This window comes from Felis catus, chromosome E3, assembly GCF_018350175.1.
Source record: "Felis catus isolate Fca126 chromosome E3, F.catus_Fca126_mat1.0, whole genome shotgun sequence".
In the NCBI taxonomy this organism is placed as follows: domain Eukaryota; kingdom Metazoa; phylum Chordata; class Mammalia; order Carnivora; family Felidae; genus Felis; species Felis catus.
Genome location: NC_058383.1, coordinates 5,700,015 through 5,720,487, shown reverse-complemented (window position 1 = coordinate 5,720,487; position 20,473 = coordinate 5,700,015). Strand labels below are relative to the sequence as shown.

The 20,473-nt window shown below is 48.4% G+C and overlaps 1 protein-coding gene across 3 annotated transcripts in view; it reads left to right on the top strand.

The window, feature by feature from the left end:
- BAIAP2L1 (BAR/IMD domain containing adaptor protein 2 like 1) overlaps positions 1-19,840 on the top strand; it is a 93,049-nt gene extending 73,209 nt beyond the window's left edge. The window contains exons 9-15 of one of the 3 annotated variants that reach the window (XM_045047717.1): positions 1,288-1,393; positions 3,267-3,483; positions 4,123-4,200; positions 5,249-5,429; positions 7,832-7,886; positions 18,966-19,003; positions 19,497-19,840. In XM_045047717.1, the coding sequence (XP_044903652.1) occupies positions 1,288-1,393; positions 3,267-3,483; positions 4,123-4,200; positions 5,249-5,429; positions 7,832-7,886; positions 18,966-19,003; positions 19,497-19,730 (909 nt within the window). In that variant the 3' untranslated portion in view covers positions 19,731-19,840. Of the gene's footprint in view, positions 1-1,245; positions 1,394-3,266; positions 3,484-4,122; positions 4,201-5,248; positions 5,430-7,831; positions 7,887-18,965; positions 19,004-19,496 lie in introns of all 3 variants that reach the window. The other 2 variants (XM_045047716.1, XM_023246537.2) reach the window with 2 other exon arrangements.
- Positions 19,841-20,473: the final 633 nt, after the last annotated feature.

Below are 20,473 nucleotides of genomic sequence, written 5' to 3'. Positions count from 1 at the left end.
GATTATGATTTATAATTGAAATGTCTGGGATTTGCTTCAGCATAATCCAGGCATGGGGGAAGATGGGTGTGGCGTATATGAAACAGTAGTGGCCATGAATTTGTAACTGTTGAAGCTGGGTGTTGGGTACATAAAGATTTATTGTGCTCTTCTTCCTACTTTTGTACTTGCTTGAAATTCTTCTAAAATAGGTTTTTAAATTTCTCCCTCCCCTTCCTCCCTCCACAAAAAAAACAAGAAAACCCCACACCAGTAGACGGGCTTGTTAGCAGAATGGAACTGCTTAGAAAATTAAGCCAAAGAGCTCTCCCAAAATGCCAAACAAAAGAGAGGATGTAAACTTAATGTTAGACAGGTTGGAGATACCCAGTTGCCTTCTTAGAATCACCAGATGTCTAATAGGGATCTCAAATTCAGCTTGTCCAAAACCACACGATTGATTTTCTCACTCTAAACATGCTTCTCCAGTCTTTTCCATCCAGGAAATGGCAGCTCCATCCTTTCAGTAGCTCAGGCACAAATGTGGACTCCGCCCTCCCTCCCTCTCCCCCTCCCCCTCCCCCTCCCCAGTCACAGCCAACCCACAGGCATGCCCTGTTGTTTCCACCTTCCAGGTATATTCAAGGCCATCCACTTCTCCCCCTCTGTTGCCCTGACTATGGTCCCTGCAGAAGTTACTGCAGTAGACCCTGCCTGCTCTTTAACACTGAATGAGTGAGCCTGGACAAGAGGAAAAAAACAAACCTCAATAGATCGTGGTCAAGTTGCAGAAAGAGGCAAAGAGAAAATTCTAAGAATTTCCGGGAGGGGGGAAAGTAAATTACTCACAAAGAAAAGAGAACACTAATGGTACCAGATTTCTTGTTACCAAAACAAGATGTTAGAAATTAAAGGAGCAATGCACTCAAAATTCTTTGGAAAAATTATTTCAAGTGTAGAATTCTGTAGCCAAGAAGACAAATCCTATAGACCTAGAGAGGACCCTAAAATCCATAGAGACAGAAAGTAGATTAGTGGTTGCCAGGGGATGTGGGAAATGGGGAGTAATTGCCTTAAAAAAAAAAAAGACAAAATGAAGAAAAGAATGTGATAATCTTGAAATAATTCAGAATAGGGCATTACCACCCAACTAAGAGAATTTGGGGAAGAAAGTGGAATTTAAAACATGTTCCAACAGCCCTGGAAATCTCTGTAAGTCCATTGCTGTGTTACACTAATATTAAACTAATAAGGAATTTTTCACAGGTTGGGAAAGATTATGACACCCTTTCTAAATATTCACCAAAGGTGCCCCCAGCTCCTTCAGCCAGAGCATATACCAGTCCTTTGATTGATATGTTTAATAACCCAACAGCAGTTGCACAGAATTCAGAAAGGATAAAGAATTCAACAGGTAAGATATTTATTTTGATTTCTTTTTAAATACCTTTTTTTTTTAATTTTTTTTAACATTTATTCATTTTTGAGAGATAGAGCATGAGCGGGGAAGGGGCAGAGAGAGAGGGAGACACAGGATCTGAAGCAGGCTCTAGGCTCTGAGCTGTCTGCACAGAGCCTGACGCACGGCTCGAACTCACAAACTGTGAGATCATAACCTGAGCCGAAGTCGGACGCTCAACTGACTGAGCCACCCAGGTGCCCCTTTTTAAATAACTTTTTAAATTTTTTTTAATATTTTGGATAAATGTTACCATGAAGTAGAATTCAGCATTGCCTTATTGGAACTTACACTTCAAAATAAATAAAGGTACGGGTTTATTATAAAACCATAAGACATTTTATAAGTGACACTTTAACACATACTAATTCCATGTACTGATTCATGTTTATATAGAGTAATTGTGCTATTGAAAGGTGTTACATTTTAGGGGCATCTGGGTGGCTCAGTCGGTTGGGCATCTGACTCCTGTTCGGCTCATGTCTTGATCTCTCAGTTCGTGGGTTTGAGCTCCACATCAGGCTCTGTGCTGACAGCTCAGAGCCTAGAGCCTGCTTCGGATTCTGTGTCTCCCTCTCTCACCCTGTCCCTCCCCCGCTCGTGCTCTGCCTCTCTCTCTCTCTCTCTCTCTCTCAAAAATTAACATTAAAAAAAATTTTTTTTTTAAAGAAAGGTATTACATTTTAAAATATAACGTACAAAGAGCCTCCACACTGAGTGCCATTTAAGTGGCAATTGTAATAAAATTTCTTTTTTCAATAAAACAAATTATTAAAGTTCCCATAACAAAATTATGGTTATTAATCTTACCAGTAGGCTTGGTTTGAATTATAATCAGCGTTTTTCATCATCTCTAACAGAACTTCATGCTTTCTGAACACTTAAGTTCTCACTGCTTAAATTTCTGTTGATGCTGTTTCAATAAATCAGGACCAGTTACTGTTTGCAGACATTTCAGGCAGCTTTGGTTAGGCTCTGCTCTGTGCAGAGTTTTTGACACCAGAGACCCCTCTCTCTGTGATAGGTGTCTCACAGGCTCACTCATGAAAGTCATGGCCTTCAAGCCATGGGCTAGAGAGAGCCACAGACTGCAGCGTTTGCAGCCCTGTCCTGGGTGAAACGGGAGAGGAGATTTTCAGAATGGCTATTTTGTTTCTTTGGAGTGGGAAGTATCAGCCCACGCTCCAAGGGAGACAGAAATGTACAAAGTCCGGGCTGTGGGGTCAGGCCACCCACATCTGGTGCCCAGCTAGGCCACGTGCTAGCTGTGATGCCATTGAGTCACTGTGGATGATAACTAGTCCTTCCCTCAGAAGCTGCGAAGCATCAAAAGCGTGGACGACATTGATTAGGGAGGGTTCAGTAAGTGAACACGGCGAGAACAGCTGCATTTCCAGTCTCCTCTTGTTCCTTGCAACCCAGAGCGTGGGCAGTGGGGTTTGAGTAGATCCCGCCCTGCCTTGGGATTCATGTTGGGAGAGGAGGGCGAGGAAGGCATCAGACCCTCTGGTGATGCATCAGCTGGCCTCTGATTACCTCAGAGCACGGGTGAGGCTTGGCCTCTGTGTGTCCTCTCTGCGTGGGGAAGAGCGTTTAGCCTCAAGGGTCGTCCTTGGTGAGGGGCCTCAGGCCGCGGTTCTGCTTCTGCTCCTCGCTGTTCCCCGCCCATCCGTCCGTGGGTCCAGGCGAAGACTAAGGCTCGGAGATACGGCGCGTGGAGCTGAAGTGGAAGGATCGCTGGCAGACAGGAGTGGGTGGCTTTCTGGGGTTTGCTGTTGTGAACTTGCCATGTTATCGCTCTTTGAAAAGCAGTCGCTGCCGTGCTCAGTTTTAACAGATTCTTCAGATGATCCCAGTTTACAGCGATCGGTTTCTGTCGCAACCGGACTGAACATGATGAAGAAGCAGAAGGTGAAAACCATCTTCCCACACACCGCAGGCGCGAACCAGAGCTTGCTCAGCTTCGCCCAGGGAGATGTCCTCACGCTGCTCGTCCCCGAGGAGAAAGACGGCTGGCTTTATGGGGAGCATGACACCACTAAAGCGTAAGTCTTGGGGTAGATGCTGCCCGCGCGGGAGTCAGGACCGCCCGCTGCTTCAGGGAACCGCTATATCTCCGTTGAGCAGCAGAGTCCTTGTGGTCACTGTAGTATTTTTACCAAAGTTAAGTTCCTAGTTTAGTTACGGTTGTAGTTTAGTTCATCGGAGTTATACTCTGTTCCGGGCCATTTTCTGTATGTCTGTGCATCTGCAGATGAGTTTGATTCTTGAATAGATCATATGAAGTCGCCTCAGAAAGTACTTTAAATACTCTTTCTCTTCCTTTTTTTTAATGTGACTTTGGATTTCTCAAGGATAATATGCACATTAGATTTTGTTAAGATTTAGCCCACAAATAGTTTAAAGGCTAGTGCCCTCATTTCAACAAGCAGGTGCATAGGCTTTACTGTAAGGTGGTTAAGTTGGTTTCTGTGTAGATTATTTACCTATTAAATAAATGTGGAAAAAAAGCCAAAAAGAGAATCCAAATAAAATAAATGCTGTGTATAAGATAGACATCATGTAACATGGTGAAAAGGAATTGGTCTGCTCTGGAGCTGCCCCAAGTCCCCCCGTCGTGTGTTTATTGTCCATTTCTCTGCTGCTGACCCCACGATCAGGTTTTTTTCCTCACTCACCTGTAGGAGGGGTTGGTTCCCGGCATCTTACACGAAGTTGCTGGAAGAAGATGCAAAGGAGGCCATGAGTGTGCCCACACCAAGGTAGGACCTGACTGTGGCTCCCATTTCCCAGTGACCACAAACTCACCTTTGACCGCATGTTCTCGGCCATATCAGAATTCCATCTGCATATGGAGCCAGCCCCACAGGGAAACCTCCGATGGTGTAGGAGAGTACGAAAGGGGGATTGTTACCCGCGGCTGTTTCCCTTGTGGCTTCTGCTGTGAGGGCATGTCCCCAGACTCTGCTCCTCACCCCGTCAGCCCTCTGGAACCACCCACCACACCCCCCCCCCCAACTGGTTACTAAATCCAAGGCGACCATCATGGTCATTGCCACTTAGGAAGCGCCAACATGCCTTACACTGACTAGCTCATTTAATTCTCAGAACAGCCTTATGAGGTAGGTCGCCGCTTTAAAATTGAGGAAACCGAGGCACAGAAAGGTGGAGCCAAGGCTAAAACCCAGGAAGGTCTTTCCCACACCTGGCTGTGAAACTTGCATGTCTGTTGCACAGTTGTAGTCGGCTGCCCCGTGGGGTCCTCAGAAGTGACCCCTCCAGACTACCCTCATCTTTACCCTAAACTGGCACATCCTCAGTGGTTCCCGCCTCAGGGAAGCCCTGCATCCCATCTAGCTGTCCCGGTGCACCTTTGAGCACCACAGTTGATGCCCCCAAGTCCTGATCAGTGTCGTCTCTGTATCCTCATCCCTGGCCGTGTAGCTCAACAGCCACTGGGCCAAGGAATGAAACTAGGTATCGTGTTTACGATGTCAAAATGCTGAGGTTCTTTTTGTTTTGTTTTAATCTGAAGTGCTCAACACTTTTTAGTCTTCATTTTCTTATCGATCTCCTTAAATTAATCAAGAGCCAGCCCTGAATTAAGCTAGTTTTCTTTTGAGTGCACATTTATAAACCGGTGAAGACATGACAGTACTTTTTACATAGAGGTCTGTTATGTGTCCTCTCCTCCCCACACCCTGTGTGGTTGTTAATCTGTTGCAGTTCTGGCCATAGGATGTTCAGGATGTTCGGGGTTCAGATGGTGGGATCTTATGTAATGCACATTCTCTGCCTGTTGGTTGTTAGCCCAGCGCCAGTGAGAAGCATCAGCACCGTGAACTTATCCGAGAAAAGCAGCGTGGTCATCCCCCCGCCAGATTACTTGCAATGTCTGTCCCTGGAAGCGGCTGCAGATAAGAGAGCAGACATTTCCAAAAGTATTTCTACCTTTAAAGCACCGGTGTCCAAACCAGAAAGCACCTCTCCTGTGAGTGGAACTTCAGCGTGACCCGCTGTGACCCAACTCCTGAATGGCAGTGGGGGGTGTGGGCTGTCGTTCCCACAGGGACGAAGGTTGCAACCGTGGGGTGGGCTGGGGGCAGGCCGTGTGTCCGTCTCTTCTGCGTTCCCTTCTCTGTCACACTGCTGCTCAGCTTCCTAAACTCGGTCCCTCTTCTGTTTGTATTTTATCTGTAAATGCAGTTTATCAGATGGTATCAGGTTTTACTCTCTCCTCACCTTTGGTCCTGGCTCCAGTCCGCCAGTCACTTCACCTTTTTCTGCATTTCCTTCAATTTTCATACTGTTCCCTGAAGGGAGACTTCAGGTTAAGAATGGTAACTATATCTCAGTGCCTTCAGAAGGTGTTTAGTGTGCACCATGTGCTGGGGAAACACTGCTTCATGTACGTTCTCTAGAATCCTAAACAACCCTATAAGAAAGACCAGAGGGGCCATGGGTGCCCAGAGCCCCCTCATTCCTTGGGCAGCTGTGTCTGCCGAGCCCCGGTCCCTGGTGTGGGCTCTCGAGGTACAGAGATGAGCGACACCAATTCCTGGCTCTGCTGGAACCTACATTCTACTGAGAGGAAGTGGGCGGTGATGGAGGCCATGCAGACAATCACAGCAAGGTGAAGGGATAGAGGGGAAGGAGTGACAGCTCAGATGGATGTCCCAGGTTTGCATGCAGGCACTTATGAGGGATCCCGAGGGTGCGCCCCTGTGAGAGAGGGCGCGGCATCGGGCAGGGGAGAAGCAAGACTGCGAGAACATCTAGGGCGCGAGGGCTTTAGCCAGGGCGATTTCCTGAAGAGCCTGGATGACCAAGGGCAGCACCCCCCTGCAGCCCAGTACCAGTCTCTGGGTCCTGAGTGGGATCTGGGCAGCACGTGACCATATCCGCACCCCCGAGGAGGCAATGTCGAAGCTGAGACCTGAATGGCGAGGAGCCCATCATGCAGGGTTCAAGGGGAGAGATTCCCAGACACAGGAGCAGAGGAGGGCACGTACTTGGTACACTCTGAGAACGAGGCCATGATTCCAGGATGGCAGAGAATCGAGAAAGGGGTGCGTGTTGTCAGTTTTGTCTCAGGACAGACTATATCACAAAGGAGGGGCAGGATAGAGAAAAGGACAGTGGCCTGGAAGGCCAGAAGAGCACACCTGGCAGATTCGGTGGCAGGGCCAGGAAAAGGGACACACAGGGAGTGCCCAACTGAGGACATCCACTCTGTCGGCCAGGGAAGTGAGATCATTAGCCGATGGGGGCAGAGTGAGCAAGTCTCAAGAAAGAGAATCTGTGACACAGGCATTTTGAGGAGTGAGAAGGTGCCTGTGCTCCAGAAAGGTAGTCGCAGTATGCCGATGCCTGTTTACAATTTGGGGTCATGATCTCAGACAAAGCCAGGAGGTACGGTCGTTTGTCCAGCAACATGCCGCTGCGCAGCTCAGGCAAGAAGTAATTAAGTGTTGGAGGGTTACCAGGTGGTGGGGCTGGAGGAGGAGCAGAGAGTTCCAGGTGTTTGCAGGGGTGGGGCTGTGGTGTTCCAGACCATGGAATCCAGGCATGGCCATGGACAGACGGTACCGGAGGGTGGGAAAGGAGGGGGCAGGTGGCGTCCGGACCTCCGTGAGGCTGCATGGTTGCAGTGGGAAGGAGCCGGGGAGGTGAGGGCCAGAGTGTGGGCTGGACTCCTGGGGGCTGCCGGCTTCCACCTGGAAACGCCCCCGGGCACTGTGGGTGGTCCACGCGCACTTGGGTGCAGTGATTCTGGGCTACTGTGATTTTTATCTTCCAGTTATTGTGTGGTCCTTTCAGTAGTGCACGCTGAGGCATCTCCCTGCTTCTCACGGGGTGTGTGAGGCAGCCCTGCCCCAGCCACAGCCCTGCCCCAGCTGTCAGCACCCCTGGCGGCCTCTGTTCAGCTGTGAATGGTGCCTGGGCGCAGTCTCTGGATTACATGGGATGGGCACTCTTAACAAACGTGCCCCGTGTTTCAGTGTGCGAGCCTTCGGGTGTTTTGAAACATGCCTACTTCCTCATAAGCTGCAGTGGCGTGTTCTGATCCAGGAAGTGCAAGGTTTTGCAATTTCATTCAAAAATGTCTGTGTCTGGCTCCTCTCAGAGAAGCATACTGTATGGTAATCGTTTGCACCTTTATTATTCCAAGTTACTCCGAATACCTAACTCAAAAATTATTTTCAGAAGAATGACACACAGCTTTTGGAAATGGAGCTTTTCCATTCTGTTGTCGTGGAAAAGAAATCACTTGGAAGGACAAAGATATCAAATGCTGTTTTATTAAAGGCCCTCGTACATTTTAAAGCAATATTCACAGCGTTTGGAAAGGACTTTAAGGCATTTTGAAAAGCATACAATTCCTTTTACCAGGGGAAACAAACCTTACAAGTGCATGTCACAAAACTCAGGATCCAGGAATACCAAGGTATGCTGTCCTGGTGTGACCTGTCTGTAATGCCTTCTCCTGTTTTTGATGTTCAGCTTTTTCTTAGGGAAAAATTCAAACATATACAAAAGTGGAAAGAGTCAGATATCTAATGACCTGATCCTCTCACCCCCAGCTTTCACAATTACCAGGTCATTTACCAGTCTTTTTCACCTTGCCCCCAGCCACTCCATCATTTCAGTGTTAATCCCAGACTTCGTGTCATTTCACGTATAAATGCCTTAAATATAATACATTTTATTTATTTTCTAATTTTTTTAATGTTTATTTTTGACAGAGAGCACATGCGCGCGAGTGAGCATGAGCGGGGAGGGTGGGGGGCAGAGAAAGAGGGAGACACAGAATCCGAAGCAGGCTCCAGGCTCCGAGCTGCCAGTACAGAGCCCGACGCGGGGTCGAAGTCACGAACCGCGAGATCATGACCTGAGCCAAAGCCGGACGCTCAGCCGACTAAGCCACCCAGGCGCCCCTAAAAATTTTATCTTTAAATAGAATACCTTTCATTTTTATACAACCACAATACCAATTATCATATCTTTAAAAATTGACAGTAATTCCTCAATGTCATCAATCATCATTCCTCAATCATCAAAGTTCTGATTGTCTTATTAAAATTTTTACAGTATAGTTTGAATCTGGATCCAGACCAGCTGCATACACTGTAATTGGTCACCAAGCCTCATGATGAGTGTTTGTACCTACGAGTCTCTTCATATCTTTTTCCTTGTAATTTACCTGGAAGAACCAGATTATTGTCCTGGAGGGTGTCCCCAGGCTCAATTTTGCTGAATGCAATCCCGTGGTGTCCTTTACTGCATTCCCCTTTCTCCTGTATTCTCGGCCTTGATCAGATTCGGTATTATTGTTTTGTTTCCTTGCCTGTTTTGTTAGAGCGTTTCATCGGTGGTGGTGGTGGCTAGTCCATCCAGGGGGACATATGTCTAGTTATCTCTCTTTTTATGGTATCAGCAGCTTTGATAATAACCGCCTTGCTCCATTACTTTAAGGCTACGTAATGTCTTTTAAGATAAAAGAACCTTGCCCCAAAATCATAGTTAACACTGAAATTATAAGCGAAAACACTGACATTTTAGCCAACACAGTCTCGGTTTTAGAAAACTTTCGGTATTGTTACCGTGTCAGTAAAGCTTTATGACAAAAGTACTGATGCAGTTGTTATTATGCTGAATTGGATACAATGAAAAATCCTGTTTTCTCCTGCCCAACATAATAAAGAATAGCTAATACCATCCTTCTCAAACATTTTCCCAAAAATTGAACAGGAGGAAACACTTCCTAATTCATTCTGAGGCCAGCATCACCCTGATACTACAGTCAGGCCCCCTATTTCTGTCTTGTAAGCCAGAAGACATTTTTCTAGTGTTTCATCTTAGCAGCCATTAATGTTTGGTTTCATGTAACATTTTTTAAAAATGTTTTTATATTAGAGAGTGGGGAAAGGGGCAGAGAGAGAATCCCAAGCAGGGCTGCAGGGCTCAATCCCACTAACTGTGAGATCATGACCTAGTTGAAATCAAGAGTCAGATTTAACCCACTGAGCCACCCAGCTGTCCCTCATATAACATTTAGAAGCCCCAAATATCTTAACGAAAATGCTTTCTTTGTATGGGTTCCAGTGGTGCTTTTAGTTATCATTCACTTTGCAAGTGTCAGAATAATGAATGCTGATGAACTCTTTTTTTTTTTTTTGAGAGAGAGGGAGAGGGAGCAAGTGAGGGAGGGAGAGAGAGAATCCCACGAGGGGCAGAGAGAGAGAGAGAAGCAGTGCTCACTGGAAGCAGGGTTCAAACTCACCCAATGTGGGACTCGAACTCACAAACCTGAGTTCATGACCTGAGCCAAAGTCAGGTGCTTAACCGACTGAGTCACCCACATGCCCCAATTAATAACTGAAACCTTCCATAAAAAAGGCATGTTTAGTACTTCCAACAGGCAAAGGAGTCAATGCCTGTAGTGAGGTCGCATAACTTTGGTAACTAATGTTTCCGTGGCATCAGACAACTGTGACCAACCATACTTCTTTTTTAAAGACAGTTAAATGCTGTGTGAAGATGTACAGTGTAGAAGGGATCTGTGGACCACGGTGAGGCCTTCACGTTGGAATTCATCCATTGAGCATTGATTGACAAACTTACCATGCATGGTCCAGGCCCTGTGCTAGCCCTTGGGAAACAAACAGGAAGAAGAGCAGCCTAGGAGTGGAGTCCAGTGAGCAGTGGAGCCATGTGAAAGTGTGGGGGGCAAAGATGTGACGTGGGGGGGGAGGGGAGGGAGGGCTCGGGCTCCTGGCAAGCACCAGGGGTGGCTTCTTGGTCGCAAGCATTTGAGCCAAGTTCTAAAGGAAGAGCTCTGGCCAAACAAAGCCTTCCAGATGTGCATTGTGGGAACCGTGGTGGCTACGTGCGGTCCGGGGCCACAGCCAGACAGGCGGTGGGAGGGACAGGCTGGGAGAAAAGCACACCGAGCCAGGATGTCTGGGCCATGCGTCGTCCTTCCTGTGTCCTCCTGCACGGCAGGCATCTGCTGATGGCCCTCAGGGTGTGCGCTGGGGCCTGGTGACAGGCAGGAGGTGGTGCAGTTGTCCAGGGAATGAGGGCGATGGGAGTCGCATTCGGTGGAGATGGGAAGGGATGACAAGTTATTTAAGAGGTAAGAACTGACGGAGCTAGTGACCACTGTGGCCTGCTTGGAGAAACCATCGTCCTGTCTTCACTTTGGAAGCAGTTCTGGTTTGCTCACGTTAATGTATGCTGGAGCTTTTTTTTTTTTCCAATGTTTATTTTTGAGAGAGAGCATGAGCAGGGGAGAGGCAGGGAGAGAGGGAAAAACAATCCAAAGCAGGCTCCAGGCTCCGAGCTATCAGCACAGGGCTCGACATGAGGCTTGAACTCACAAACCCAGGATCATGACCTGAGCCTAAGTCCAGACGTTCAACTAACTGAGCCACCCAGGGCCCCAGGAGTTTTTTTGATAATTTATGTAATTCTGAGTTCCAGATCTTTGAAATGCCAACATTAAAAAAAAAAAAAAACATTCTTACCTATAATTAAGTTATACATGTGAACTACTAGAAAAACATTCTGAATAATGTAAAATAATCAGGGTATTATGTATTTTTATTCCTTAAAGACAAAGTTACTTATGGATTTTTAAAGTACAGAGTACACAGGTGAACTCAAGCCCCACTTCAGGCTCTGTGCTGTCAGCACAGAGCCTGTGTGGGATTCTCTCTCTGCTCCTCATGCATTTCAGCTCTCTTTCTTTAAAAAAAAAAAAAAAGAAAAGAAAAGGACAAAGTACAATTTGAGAGACCCTTCTTCTCACTTATGATAAAAATGTTTTCATCTGTGTATATATATTTCATGCTCTACTATATTTAACATAGATATGGCTTTATGGTGAAAATTTTGTCTCGGATTCTACTACAAATAAATTGATAAATTACCCCACTCTTGAGACAGAAATAAGGATGCTCTCGAATTAGTAACATTTATCCCTATTGAAATAGTTTTCATTTATGTATTATATATATTAATATGTATGTATATATAATGCACATATATACTGTACATATATATACATGTATATACACATACATATATGTATTGTATACAACATATATGTATAATATCTATTATACATAAATGAAAACAACTATTTCAACTATATTATACATAAAAGAAAACTATATACATATGTGTGTGTATATATATATATATACACATATTTATTTATTCATTCATTCATTCATTTATTCATTCCCCAAATGCTGCTGTTTGCTAGATAAACACTTGCTGAAATGAGATTTCCTGTAACGCTACTGGGCCATCACAGCTGTGGACCTAAGTTAAAGAGCAAAGTCCAAGTTAAAATATCTAATCATTATACCTTATTTAAAATACTTCTTTTCAACGTTTATTTATTTTTGGGACAGAGAGAGACAGAGCATGAACAGGGGAGGGGCAGAGAGAGAGGGAGACACAGAATCGGAAACAGGCTCCAGGCTCTGAGCCATCAGCCCAGAGCCTGACGCAGGGCTCGAACTCACGGACCACGAGATCGTGACCTGGCTGAAGTCGGACGCTTAACCGACTGCGCCACCCAGGTGCCCCTAAAATACTTCCTGATTATTTATTTATTTAGAGTACACACAGGGGACAGGGAGAGAGAATCTTAAGCAGGCTCATGTTCAGCATGGAGCCCGATGGAGGATGCAATCCCATAACTGTGAGATCCTGACCTGAGCCAAAATCAGGAGTTGGATGCTTAACTGACTCAGGTGCCCCCAAAATACCTCTTTTTAAAGTAACACAATTTGCTACTTATAAAAATAACCAAAGAACTTTTGTTCTGTTAGAAACTATCCATAACTTCACCTTCAAGATGACTGCTGTTAGCACTTCAGTAGATCTTCTTGAGAAAAATATAGGCAAATCTGTTTTTTCAATTTTTTGATTGATTTATTTAATTTTTTTTTTTTTGAGAGAGAGCATGGGGGGGGGGGGGCAGAGAGAGAAGAGTGGAGAGAGAATCCCAACCAGATTCTGCCCTGTTAGTGCAGAGCCCTATGAGGGCTTGAACTCACAGACTGTGAGATCATGGCCTGAGCCGAAATCGAGACTCAGATGCTCAACTGGCTGAACCACCCAGGCACCCCGCACACAGATATTTTACCCTCCCTCCCCAGCACCTGCACACAGTAGGATCAGAACACTTTCTCAGACCAGGCATTTATGAGTGCCAGACGAGCCCCATGCTGCTGCCTGGGCTGGTGTGCTACAGGAAGGCTGCCAGCCCAGCTCTCTAAGCTCCCAGACCGTGGGGTGGACTGTGGGGCCTTGGGAGATGGAGGAGAGGGAGACACAGAGCGAAGGACTAGGAGTCCTTCAGATTGAGAAATGGTTCCGACACCTCAGCTGGCCGTGCATCGGTGTGTCCTGCCCCTCCCCCATCAGAACACTCTGTATGACAGGTCCCACTGTCCCCTCTACGCTCTTCCTGAGGTACTGGCAGGTAACGATGATAGCTGCTTCGGTTTTGTGGTCTGGAGAGTAATGGAGAACACCAGTTCATAAAGGTCACAAGAAAATACTAACTGGTTTTTAATTTTTTTTTTTTTAACGTTTATTTATTTTTGGGACAGAGAGAGACAGAGCATGAACAGGGGAGGGGCAGAGAGAGAGGGAGACACAGAATCGGAAGTAGGCTCCAGGCTCTGAGCCATCAGCCCAGAGCCCGATGCGGGGCTCGAACTCACGAACCGCGAGATCGTGACCTGAGCTGAAGTCGGACGCTTAACCGACTGAGCCACCCAGGCGCCCCCTAACTGGTTTTTAAAAATCAGCAACGCCCACAAAGTCAGAGGGCCTCCCTGAACAAGATACTGCCGGCCACGACTTCAGGGGCGCTCTCCCCCATCACCCTCTTCAGGAAACTCAGTTTTCCTTATCTGTAAGACCAGAGAGTAATGACCCCAAAATACATACAGAGTGCTTCCCAGTTGCACAGTGAGATTAAATGATTGATATTCCATTTCTGTCACTGACGTTTTGAAGTCCTATTTCAAGATCCTATGCAAACTGCCAAAGAAAAAACCCCACACCTCCAACGGCGGACACCCTCACGTGCTCCTCTGCTGACCCCGTTCTGTTAGCCGAGCGACTGCGTTTCATCACTGGCAAGCCAGATCAGGAGTTCCGCGAACATAACTAAAACCTGCGGGCCTGCTGCGGGGAGGCACACGAGAACTGGTTCTGCTCCCCAGAAGTGATCTCAGGAGCCCTGGAAGCTCCTGGCATTGGAACCGGCCGCCTCAGCTCGGTAGCCTCTTGCCAGAGCAGCCGGAGGCACAGGATCTAATCCTCCAGTGTCAGGGCATGGGCAGGGCTGATCAGTGACTCATAACAGTTAGAGGATTGGACAGAAATGTCCCAGGACTGGGTCATGCAGGCAGTGGCTACCATTTTGGACAATCAGGTATAGATCATACAAAAATAGAACAGTGTTCCATTTAAAAGCCTGATCTAGAAACATGATGGCGGAGAAGCATGTAGCATGACTCAGGCCTGCCTGGTACGCGGTCCTGGGATTTTGTATCTCAAAAGTTTTTATGCCCAGCCAGGCTGATAATTTATTTTTCCTAAACTAAAATTTTTAAACCAGCTGATGATGTTGGGGAAAGGTATGTTCTGTCTCAGCCAGATGCTGGGATCCATGGCAGCTGGCAAAGCATCTTAATACTTTTATACTTAATTTTTATGTACAACTGTTATTGTCAGTTACATGTAGTCTTAAAACACCAGGATTCTTAGGCTTAATTAAGTATACTAAACACCCAATCCTGGGAGCTGCCTACCATACAATGTTCCTGGGCCCACCAGCCCCACAGTTCTGTAGCTACCCTGTGATGTTCTGAGACACCGACTTCTCCCTGGAGGGCTTGGGGGAGTGGTCCTTGGGACTGAAGCTGGAGGGTCTGATGGCCACGTTCTGTTGTTGCACAGGGCTGTTAAATAATCAGAGAACCAGGCTTGAAAGAGCTGTTGAAAACTAAGTTCTCCTCCACATACATTTGCTTCTCAAACTCAGCATTCACTGCCCTGTGCAAGCCACAAGTGTGTCTGAGGGAGGGCCCGGAGTGTGGCCTTTTTGGTTTGTTTTGTTTTTTGTTTTTTTGCTTCTCCTCTCCACAGGGGACACCTTGGTTCCCCAGGGTAGTTGACTCTTCCCTGTCTGGCCTTCAGTGTCCCCATTTTAGGAATAAAGGGGTTGAACTAGTTCAGAGGTTGTGATTCGTGAGATCAGTCTAGCCCACGTTGAGGATTGGCATTAGCTGTTAACATCTAAAACAAGCATCAGGATGGGACGCCTGGGTGGCTCAGTCATTTGACTGTGCGACTTCGGCTCAGGTCATGATCTCATGGCTCAGGAGTTTGAGCCCCGCGTCTGACTCTATGCTGCCAGCTCAGAGCCTGGAGCCTGCTTCAGATTCTGTGTCTCCCTCTCTCTACCCCTCCTCTGCTCATGCGCTGTATCTCTCTCAAAAATAAACAGACATCAAAAATTAAAACCAGCATCAGGGCTGCCCGTGTTGCAGGTAAGAGCTGACTTCCAGCAGCTTCAGACAGGAAGGAACTATCTGATGGGAACAGCAGCCCAGAGAGGGTTGGTATCGCAAGGCCTCCCTCAGGGCTCTCTCATCAGTCACCCTGTCTTCTGGGGACATGGGCTCCATATCACCAGTGGGCAGAGAGCAGAGGTCACCCCCCTCAGCATTCTCACTGGGCCACAGAAGTCCTTGTCTCGTCTGAGTGTCTGCCTACCGCCAGGAGGACGACTGTGTGGGGTGGTCTTATGCTGACCTGGACCGCCCATAAGCCGGGACCAAGTAGTTGCCTTCAGGTACGTGGGCATGTGGTGGACACCCAAGCAGAAGCCTGGCTAGTGGGAAGGGGAAGATGGATGGACACCACGTGGCAGCAAGTGCCCACTCAAGGTGGACTTGGGTGTTGTTTTCTGGGGGAATCACAAGATCTGCCCTACTCTGCCTGTTCCTGCTGGGTCAAAATAAGCTGGTTATGGGTTATCTTGCTGACCAGGCCCAAGGCCTTCACTGCCCTTACTGTCTCACAGATAACCTTTTCCGCGCTCATAATGACATGCCTAGCCCCTCGTGGTGCCTGGTTTTGTCACTTGATCACCTCCTGTTGTGTTGAGTACACTCCAGGCCAGCACCATGCTGCTTGCCGGAAGGGGACACAGAACATGCAACCGGCATGTCTGAGGCCATAGGTGCCGGCCTTTGTGAAGTCTGTAGAAAAGTGCGGGATACGTACTGCTGACTCAGAGCAAGGCCCACATTGTAGGAGTTTTTCTGCCGGGGGGCTGCAGGACCCTGGGGAGCTCAGCTCCACAGACCTGCTCTAGCATGTGCTGTGTGCCCTGCACCGTGCGTGTGGAGAATGTGGCTCACGACCTGCAGCCTGTGCAGAGGGGCCCTGGGGCAGCAGGAGGCATATCAAGACCAGTCCGGTCCAGGGACGCAGGACCAAGAAAGGCCTCCAGAGACTTGTGTTTGGAAGAGGGAAAGACAGATTGGGGAACGCAGAGACCAGGAGACCCGAACCCCATGACTCAGCCTCAGGGAGGCTGTGGAGGGACAGGTTCAGTTGGAGCTTTTGGAGGCAGCAGGCAGGATGGACGGACGGGCTTGGGGCACTGGCCAGCGCAAGGGACGGGGTCGTGTGGTCAGCTTGGAGGGACGGTTCCGCAGACGCTTCTGAGCACAACATGAGCCTTCCTAACAGACTGAATGAGGGCAGCGCCACACGGCCTGGGGGTGCCCTTCACTGGCAGGAAAGGGAACACAGGAGTGGACGTAGTGGAAGTATGTTAAAGAGAGGAGAAACCTTTCTGAAAATGTCCTGTTTTTCTAAAAGCAGACATTCAAGAATGCCATATACAGGAAAGTGCAGGACTTTTCACAAAGCAGCTACATATAACCAGCACCAGAGCAAGACCTAGATTATCAGCCCCCCAGAAGCCCCCCCCCCACACACACACACACACGGCACTGCCCCTTCTCAGTCCAGACGGCCCCAACTTCGGACCCTGTGATGGCGCATCTGGTCTGGCCCTCAGAGGAACCGAACCACACAACGGGCTGTCCTGTGGCGCTCCATCACTGCGTGGATCCACTGGATAGAAGGCTGTTGTCCCTTCTCCTGTTGATAGATGTTGAGGCTGGCCCGTCAGGGCTGCTCTGAGTATCCCGGTGGGGTTTTGGTGCCCACGTGCACGCGTGTAGGTTGACCAGGGTGTGTGCGGGGTACGTACCACACCAGGACCTGGGTTTGCCCGGCACTAAATAGCTTTGGGCTGTCCCAGGTTACTCTCACCTTCCTTCCTCACAGTGGAGTCGTCACTTGTCACTTTAGGGTCGACTGTGCTGCATCTCTGCAGCCATTTTTGTTTCTCTCAAATGTCTGGACCGAGTACTCAAATGGCACAGCCCGTGAACATGTGGCTAAACTCGTTTTAAAGTTCAGTTGGGTCAGGGGCGCCCGGCTGGCTCATCGGTAGAGCATGTGACGCTTTATCTCACGGTTGTTGAATTCAAGCCCCACGTTGGGTGTAGAGATTACTTAAATAAATTTTAAAGTTCAGTTGGGTCAGTCGGGACTCAGGAGGCCCTCCTGGGAACAGACCCCAAAGTTTTCCCTCTGAGGCTGAGTCTGGCTGGCAGGTACTCCAGGGAGGGTTTTGTTTCTGGTTTCCAGTTCAGAGCGCACGGAGCTTTCCTCAGACTTGAGGACGCACATGGCAGGGACAGTGCGTGCTCCCGGGAAAGGCCGCAGGAAGGTGGTTTCCAGACAGTATCAAGGAGCAAGAGGGCCGAGTGTGCCTCTGCGGCCAAGTGCAAGACGGGCAGAAGCCACACCTGGCTTTGCAGGAAGTGTGCTTTCCAGGCCAGGAGGGAGGACACTGGAGGCCTCTCTGCAGCGTGAGCTGGTGCCTCTGCACACGGGCTGTCTGCTCTAGGCAACATGCCATTGCCAGCGGACTGAGCACACGTGCCATTGCAGGGCAGGCATCCTGGTGCTTTTTAAGTAAGTCATAAATTAGCCTGTAACCGTCACGGAACGAGAGCGCTACCCCACAAATGACTTGCTCTGAGGCCTGCTGGGGAAGCTCAGCACGCCTAGTAGGAAGAAATCATTTTGCAGCCATTTAAAACCCTATTAGGACATGCTGAGCAGGGCAGCCGCTGTGTGCATCTGTGATGAAAAGTAGACACAGGGGCGCCTGGGGGGCTCAGTCAGTTGAGCATCCGACTCTTGATTTTGGCTCAGGTCACGGTCCCAGGGCTGTGGGATGGAGCCCTGTGTTGGGGCTCAGGGTTTGGAGTCTGCTTGGGATTCTCTTTCCCCTCTGTCCCTCTCCCCCCACTCACTCTCCTCTCTCTCTCTCAAATAAATTACAAAAGAAAAGGTAGACACTGAATTGGGGCACAAGGCTGACTGGGGTTGCCTTCAGGTGCTTGGGGCTCCCCATCAGAATGACCTTGCTTACCTGCTGGTCTCGAGGTTCAAAGCACGCTCAGAGGTCTTCAGAGGCACAGAGACAGGAGGCACAGGTCTGAAGTACCCCAGTGCCCACAGCCTCTCTTGTACTTCGAGAATCTGTGTCCACAACCCAAGAGGAGCATGCAGAAAGAGCCCTGACCTGGGCTTTGGCCTCCAACTATGGCCTTTGACCCTAGGCTGGCAACCAGAAGTGAGAAGAGCTATCTATCCTTCAGTGTTCAGAGGCCCGTATGCCCTGAGGCCACTGGGAATCCTGGGAGCTTCCAGGAGTCTGGTCTGGTCTGGTCTGGTGGCCTGTGGCTCAGACAGCATTACACTGCCCTCTCCTGGGCAGCCATCTGAGAATTAGCCCCACAAGCTCAGGCCAGTGATTTTTTTCAACAGCCAGAGCAGATTTAAAGCAAATTCTGAAAGCCTTCTAGCTTTATAAAACGAAGGACAGAAGGCACACACACCCCTGGTCCCTGGCCACACTGGGAGACCCCCCAAGTCCCCAGGCTCTGGTAGTTCCTGAAGGCAAGGGCAGTGTTGTCCCTCTGTCGTCTCATCTTCTGGAACTTCCCACCAGATCTCTGGCTAGCCCTTGGCACATCTGTGGGCACCAAAACCCAACAAGGTTTTATTTTTGCTTCCTGTTTGTCATGGCCTCATTCAGGACTGGGCTCCCAAAACACCAGTTGTAGGCACTACGGCTGGGCAGCTTAAGGGCCATGGTCTTCCAAGGCCTGAGACATGCCAGCACTTGTGAGGGCCCCTCACTGTCTTCGGTTTTCTGTTCTTGCCCTTATCCCTTAGGTGACTTTAGACAGACGTTGAGATGGCCTCAGGTGGGCTTACACGCATCAGCCATAAATTGCTCCTTGCACTTTAGATATCTTTAGCTTTAAGGTCTTATTGAAAATGTCCTGGTTTCGTGACCCTTCCATAAACTTCATCTTTATCTTCCTCACAGAACGACGCAAATGGGACAGCAAAGCCTCCTTTTCTCAGGTACGTTGAACTGTGTTCCTGGGGGTCTTGGTAGGTGCACAGCCCGGGGCAGGGGGTGGGGGAGGTGTCCCGGCCGAGGCGCCTTAGGCCTATGGGGTCCAAGGAGAAGGCGGCCGCCTTGTTCTCACAGCACAGGAAGCCTGCCCGGCCTCTGCCGGGGTCCCCAAGGGATGCCTCCCGGCCATGTTGCATTTGGCACCTTGATCCAGACCGCGTCCTTATGGCTCTCTCACGTAACCCCTCCCACACAGGGCCACAGAAAGGTGGGCTCTCCCATTACAGCATCTACAGCCCTGGAGAGTTCTGTGACGGGTGGGCATGGGTGCACAGAGAGGACTGCCACCGTGAAACGTCTGTGTCTAGAAAATGTCCAGAGTTTTATACAGAAGCCTTCTAACTTCACAGAGCAAGGACGGTAGTTCACAGCTCCTCTAAAACCCAATTCCCATCCTGTAGTGTGTCTGCAGACGTGGTTTTTCCTCTCCCCCTGCAGCGGAGAAAACCCCTTCGCGACAGTGAAACTCCGGCCGACGGTGACAAACGATCGCTCTGCACCGATCATTCGATGAAGAGCAGGCCGGGAGCTCCAGTCCCTCCGACGTTAAGTTCTCACTTGCAAAATGATTTGTTGTTTGGTGTGCGCTTAACTGTTGCAAAGCTTCGCCAAAGGGTGCCTGATTTTAAATGTATTCCACTTGAGCAAATCGACGCATTTTTCTCAATTTAACATAGTTGGGTTGATATATTTGTCTTTAATAGTCTAGTGACCCACTCAAATCAGTGAAAATATTTTCTTCCCATTCTGTCAGAAGACCATAAATTTGGTTCCAATCCTTACTGTATCATTTTTTTTTAATATTCTGATTATTTTTTAATAGAATGAGGGATAGTCTGCTTTTGTGACCAGCTCTCTGCATGAAATGAGCACAGTTTTATTTTAAAAAGCATGTGCTCTTATCTAGCGTTATAACATTATCTAAAGGAAAGGTTGTGTAAAGTTGCATCTTAGCATGCAAATCATAATTTTAAGCAATATAAATTATGAATAGTCTATAAAATTTAATTTTTTAACTTAAAAATTCTTAATTTTTGTTTAATCAAATGTAGAGCTACCTAAGATGGAGAAATCCCCAAGTTCCCCTTGATTTAGACATAGCTACAGAGCACGGAGGTGTTTTGCCTGTCCCTGTCACGGCCACGTTTAGTACCTGCATAACCCCAGAGCTACGGACTTTGGTAGCTGGGAGTCACCGACTGGATTCCCCAATGAAAACACACCAGGCTGTGCTGCAGGTGATGGGCGTCACTCACGCGTGTAAGGACCCTGCATGTGCAGACCCGGGGCGTTCTCACTAAGCCGGCTGACCGAAGCTGCCTCCATCGCTGGTGTACTCTGAAACCCCTTGGGGTCCAAGTTTCTCCATGTCTGAGTCGGGTACGGACACACCTACGCATGCCCCGAAACAGCGC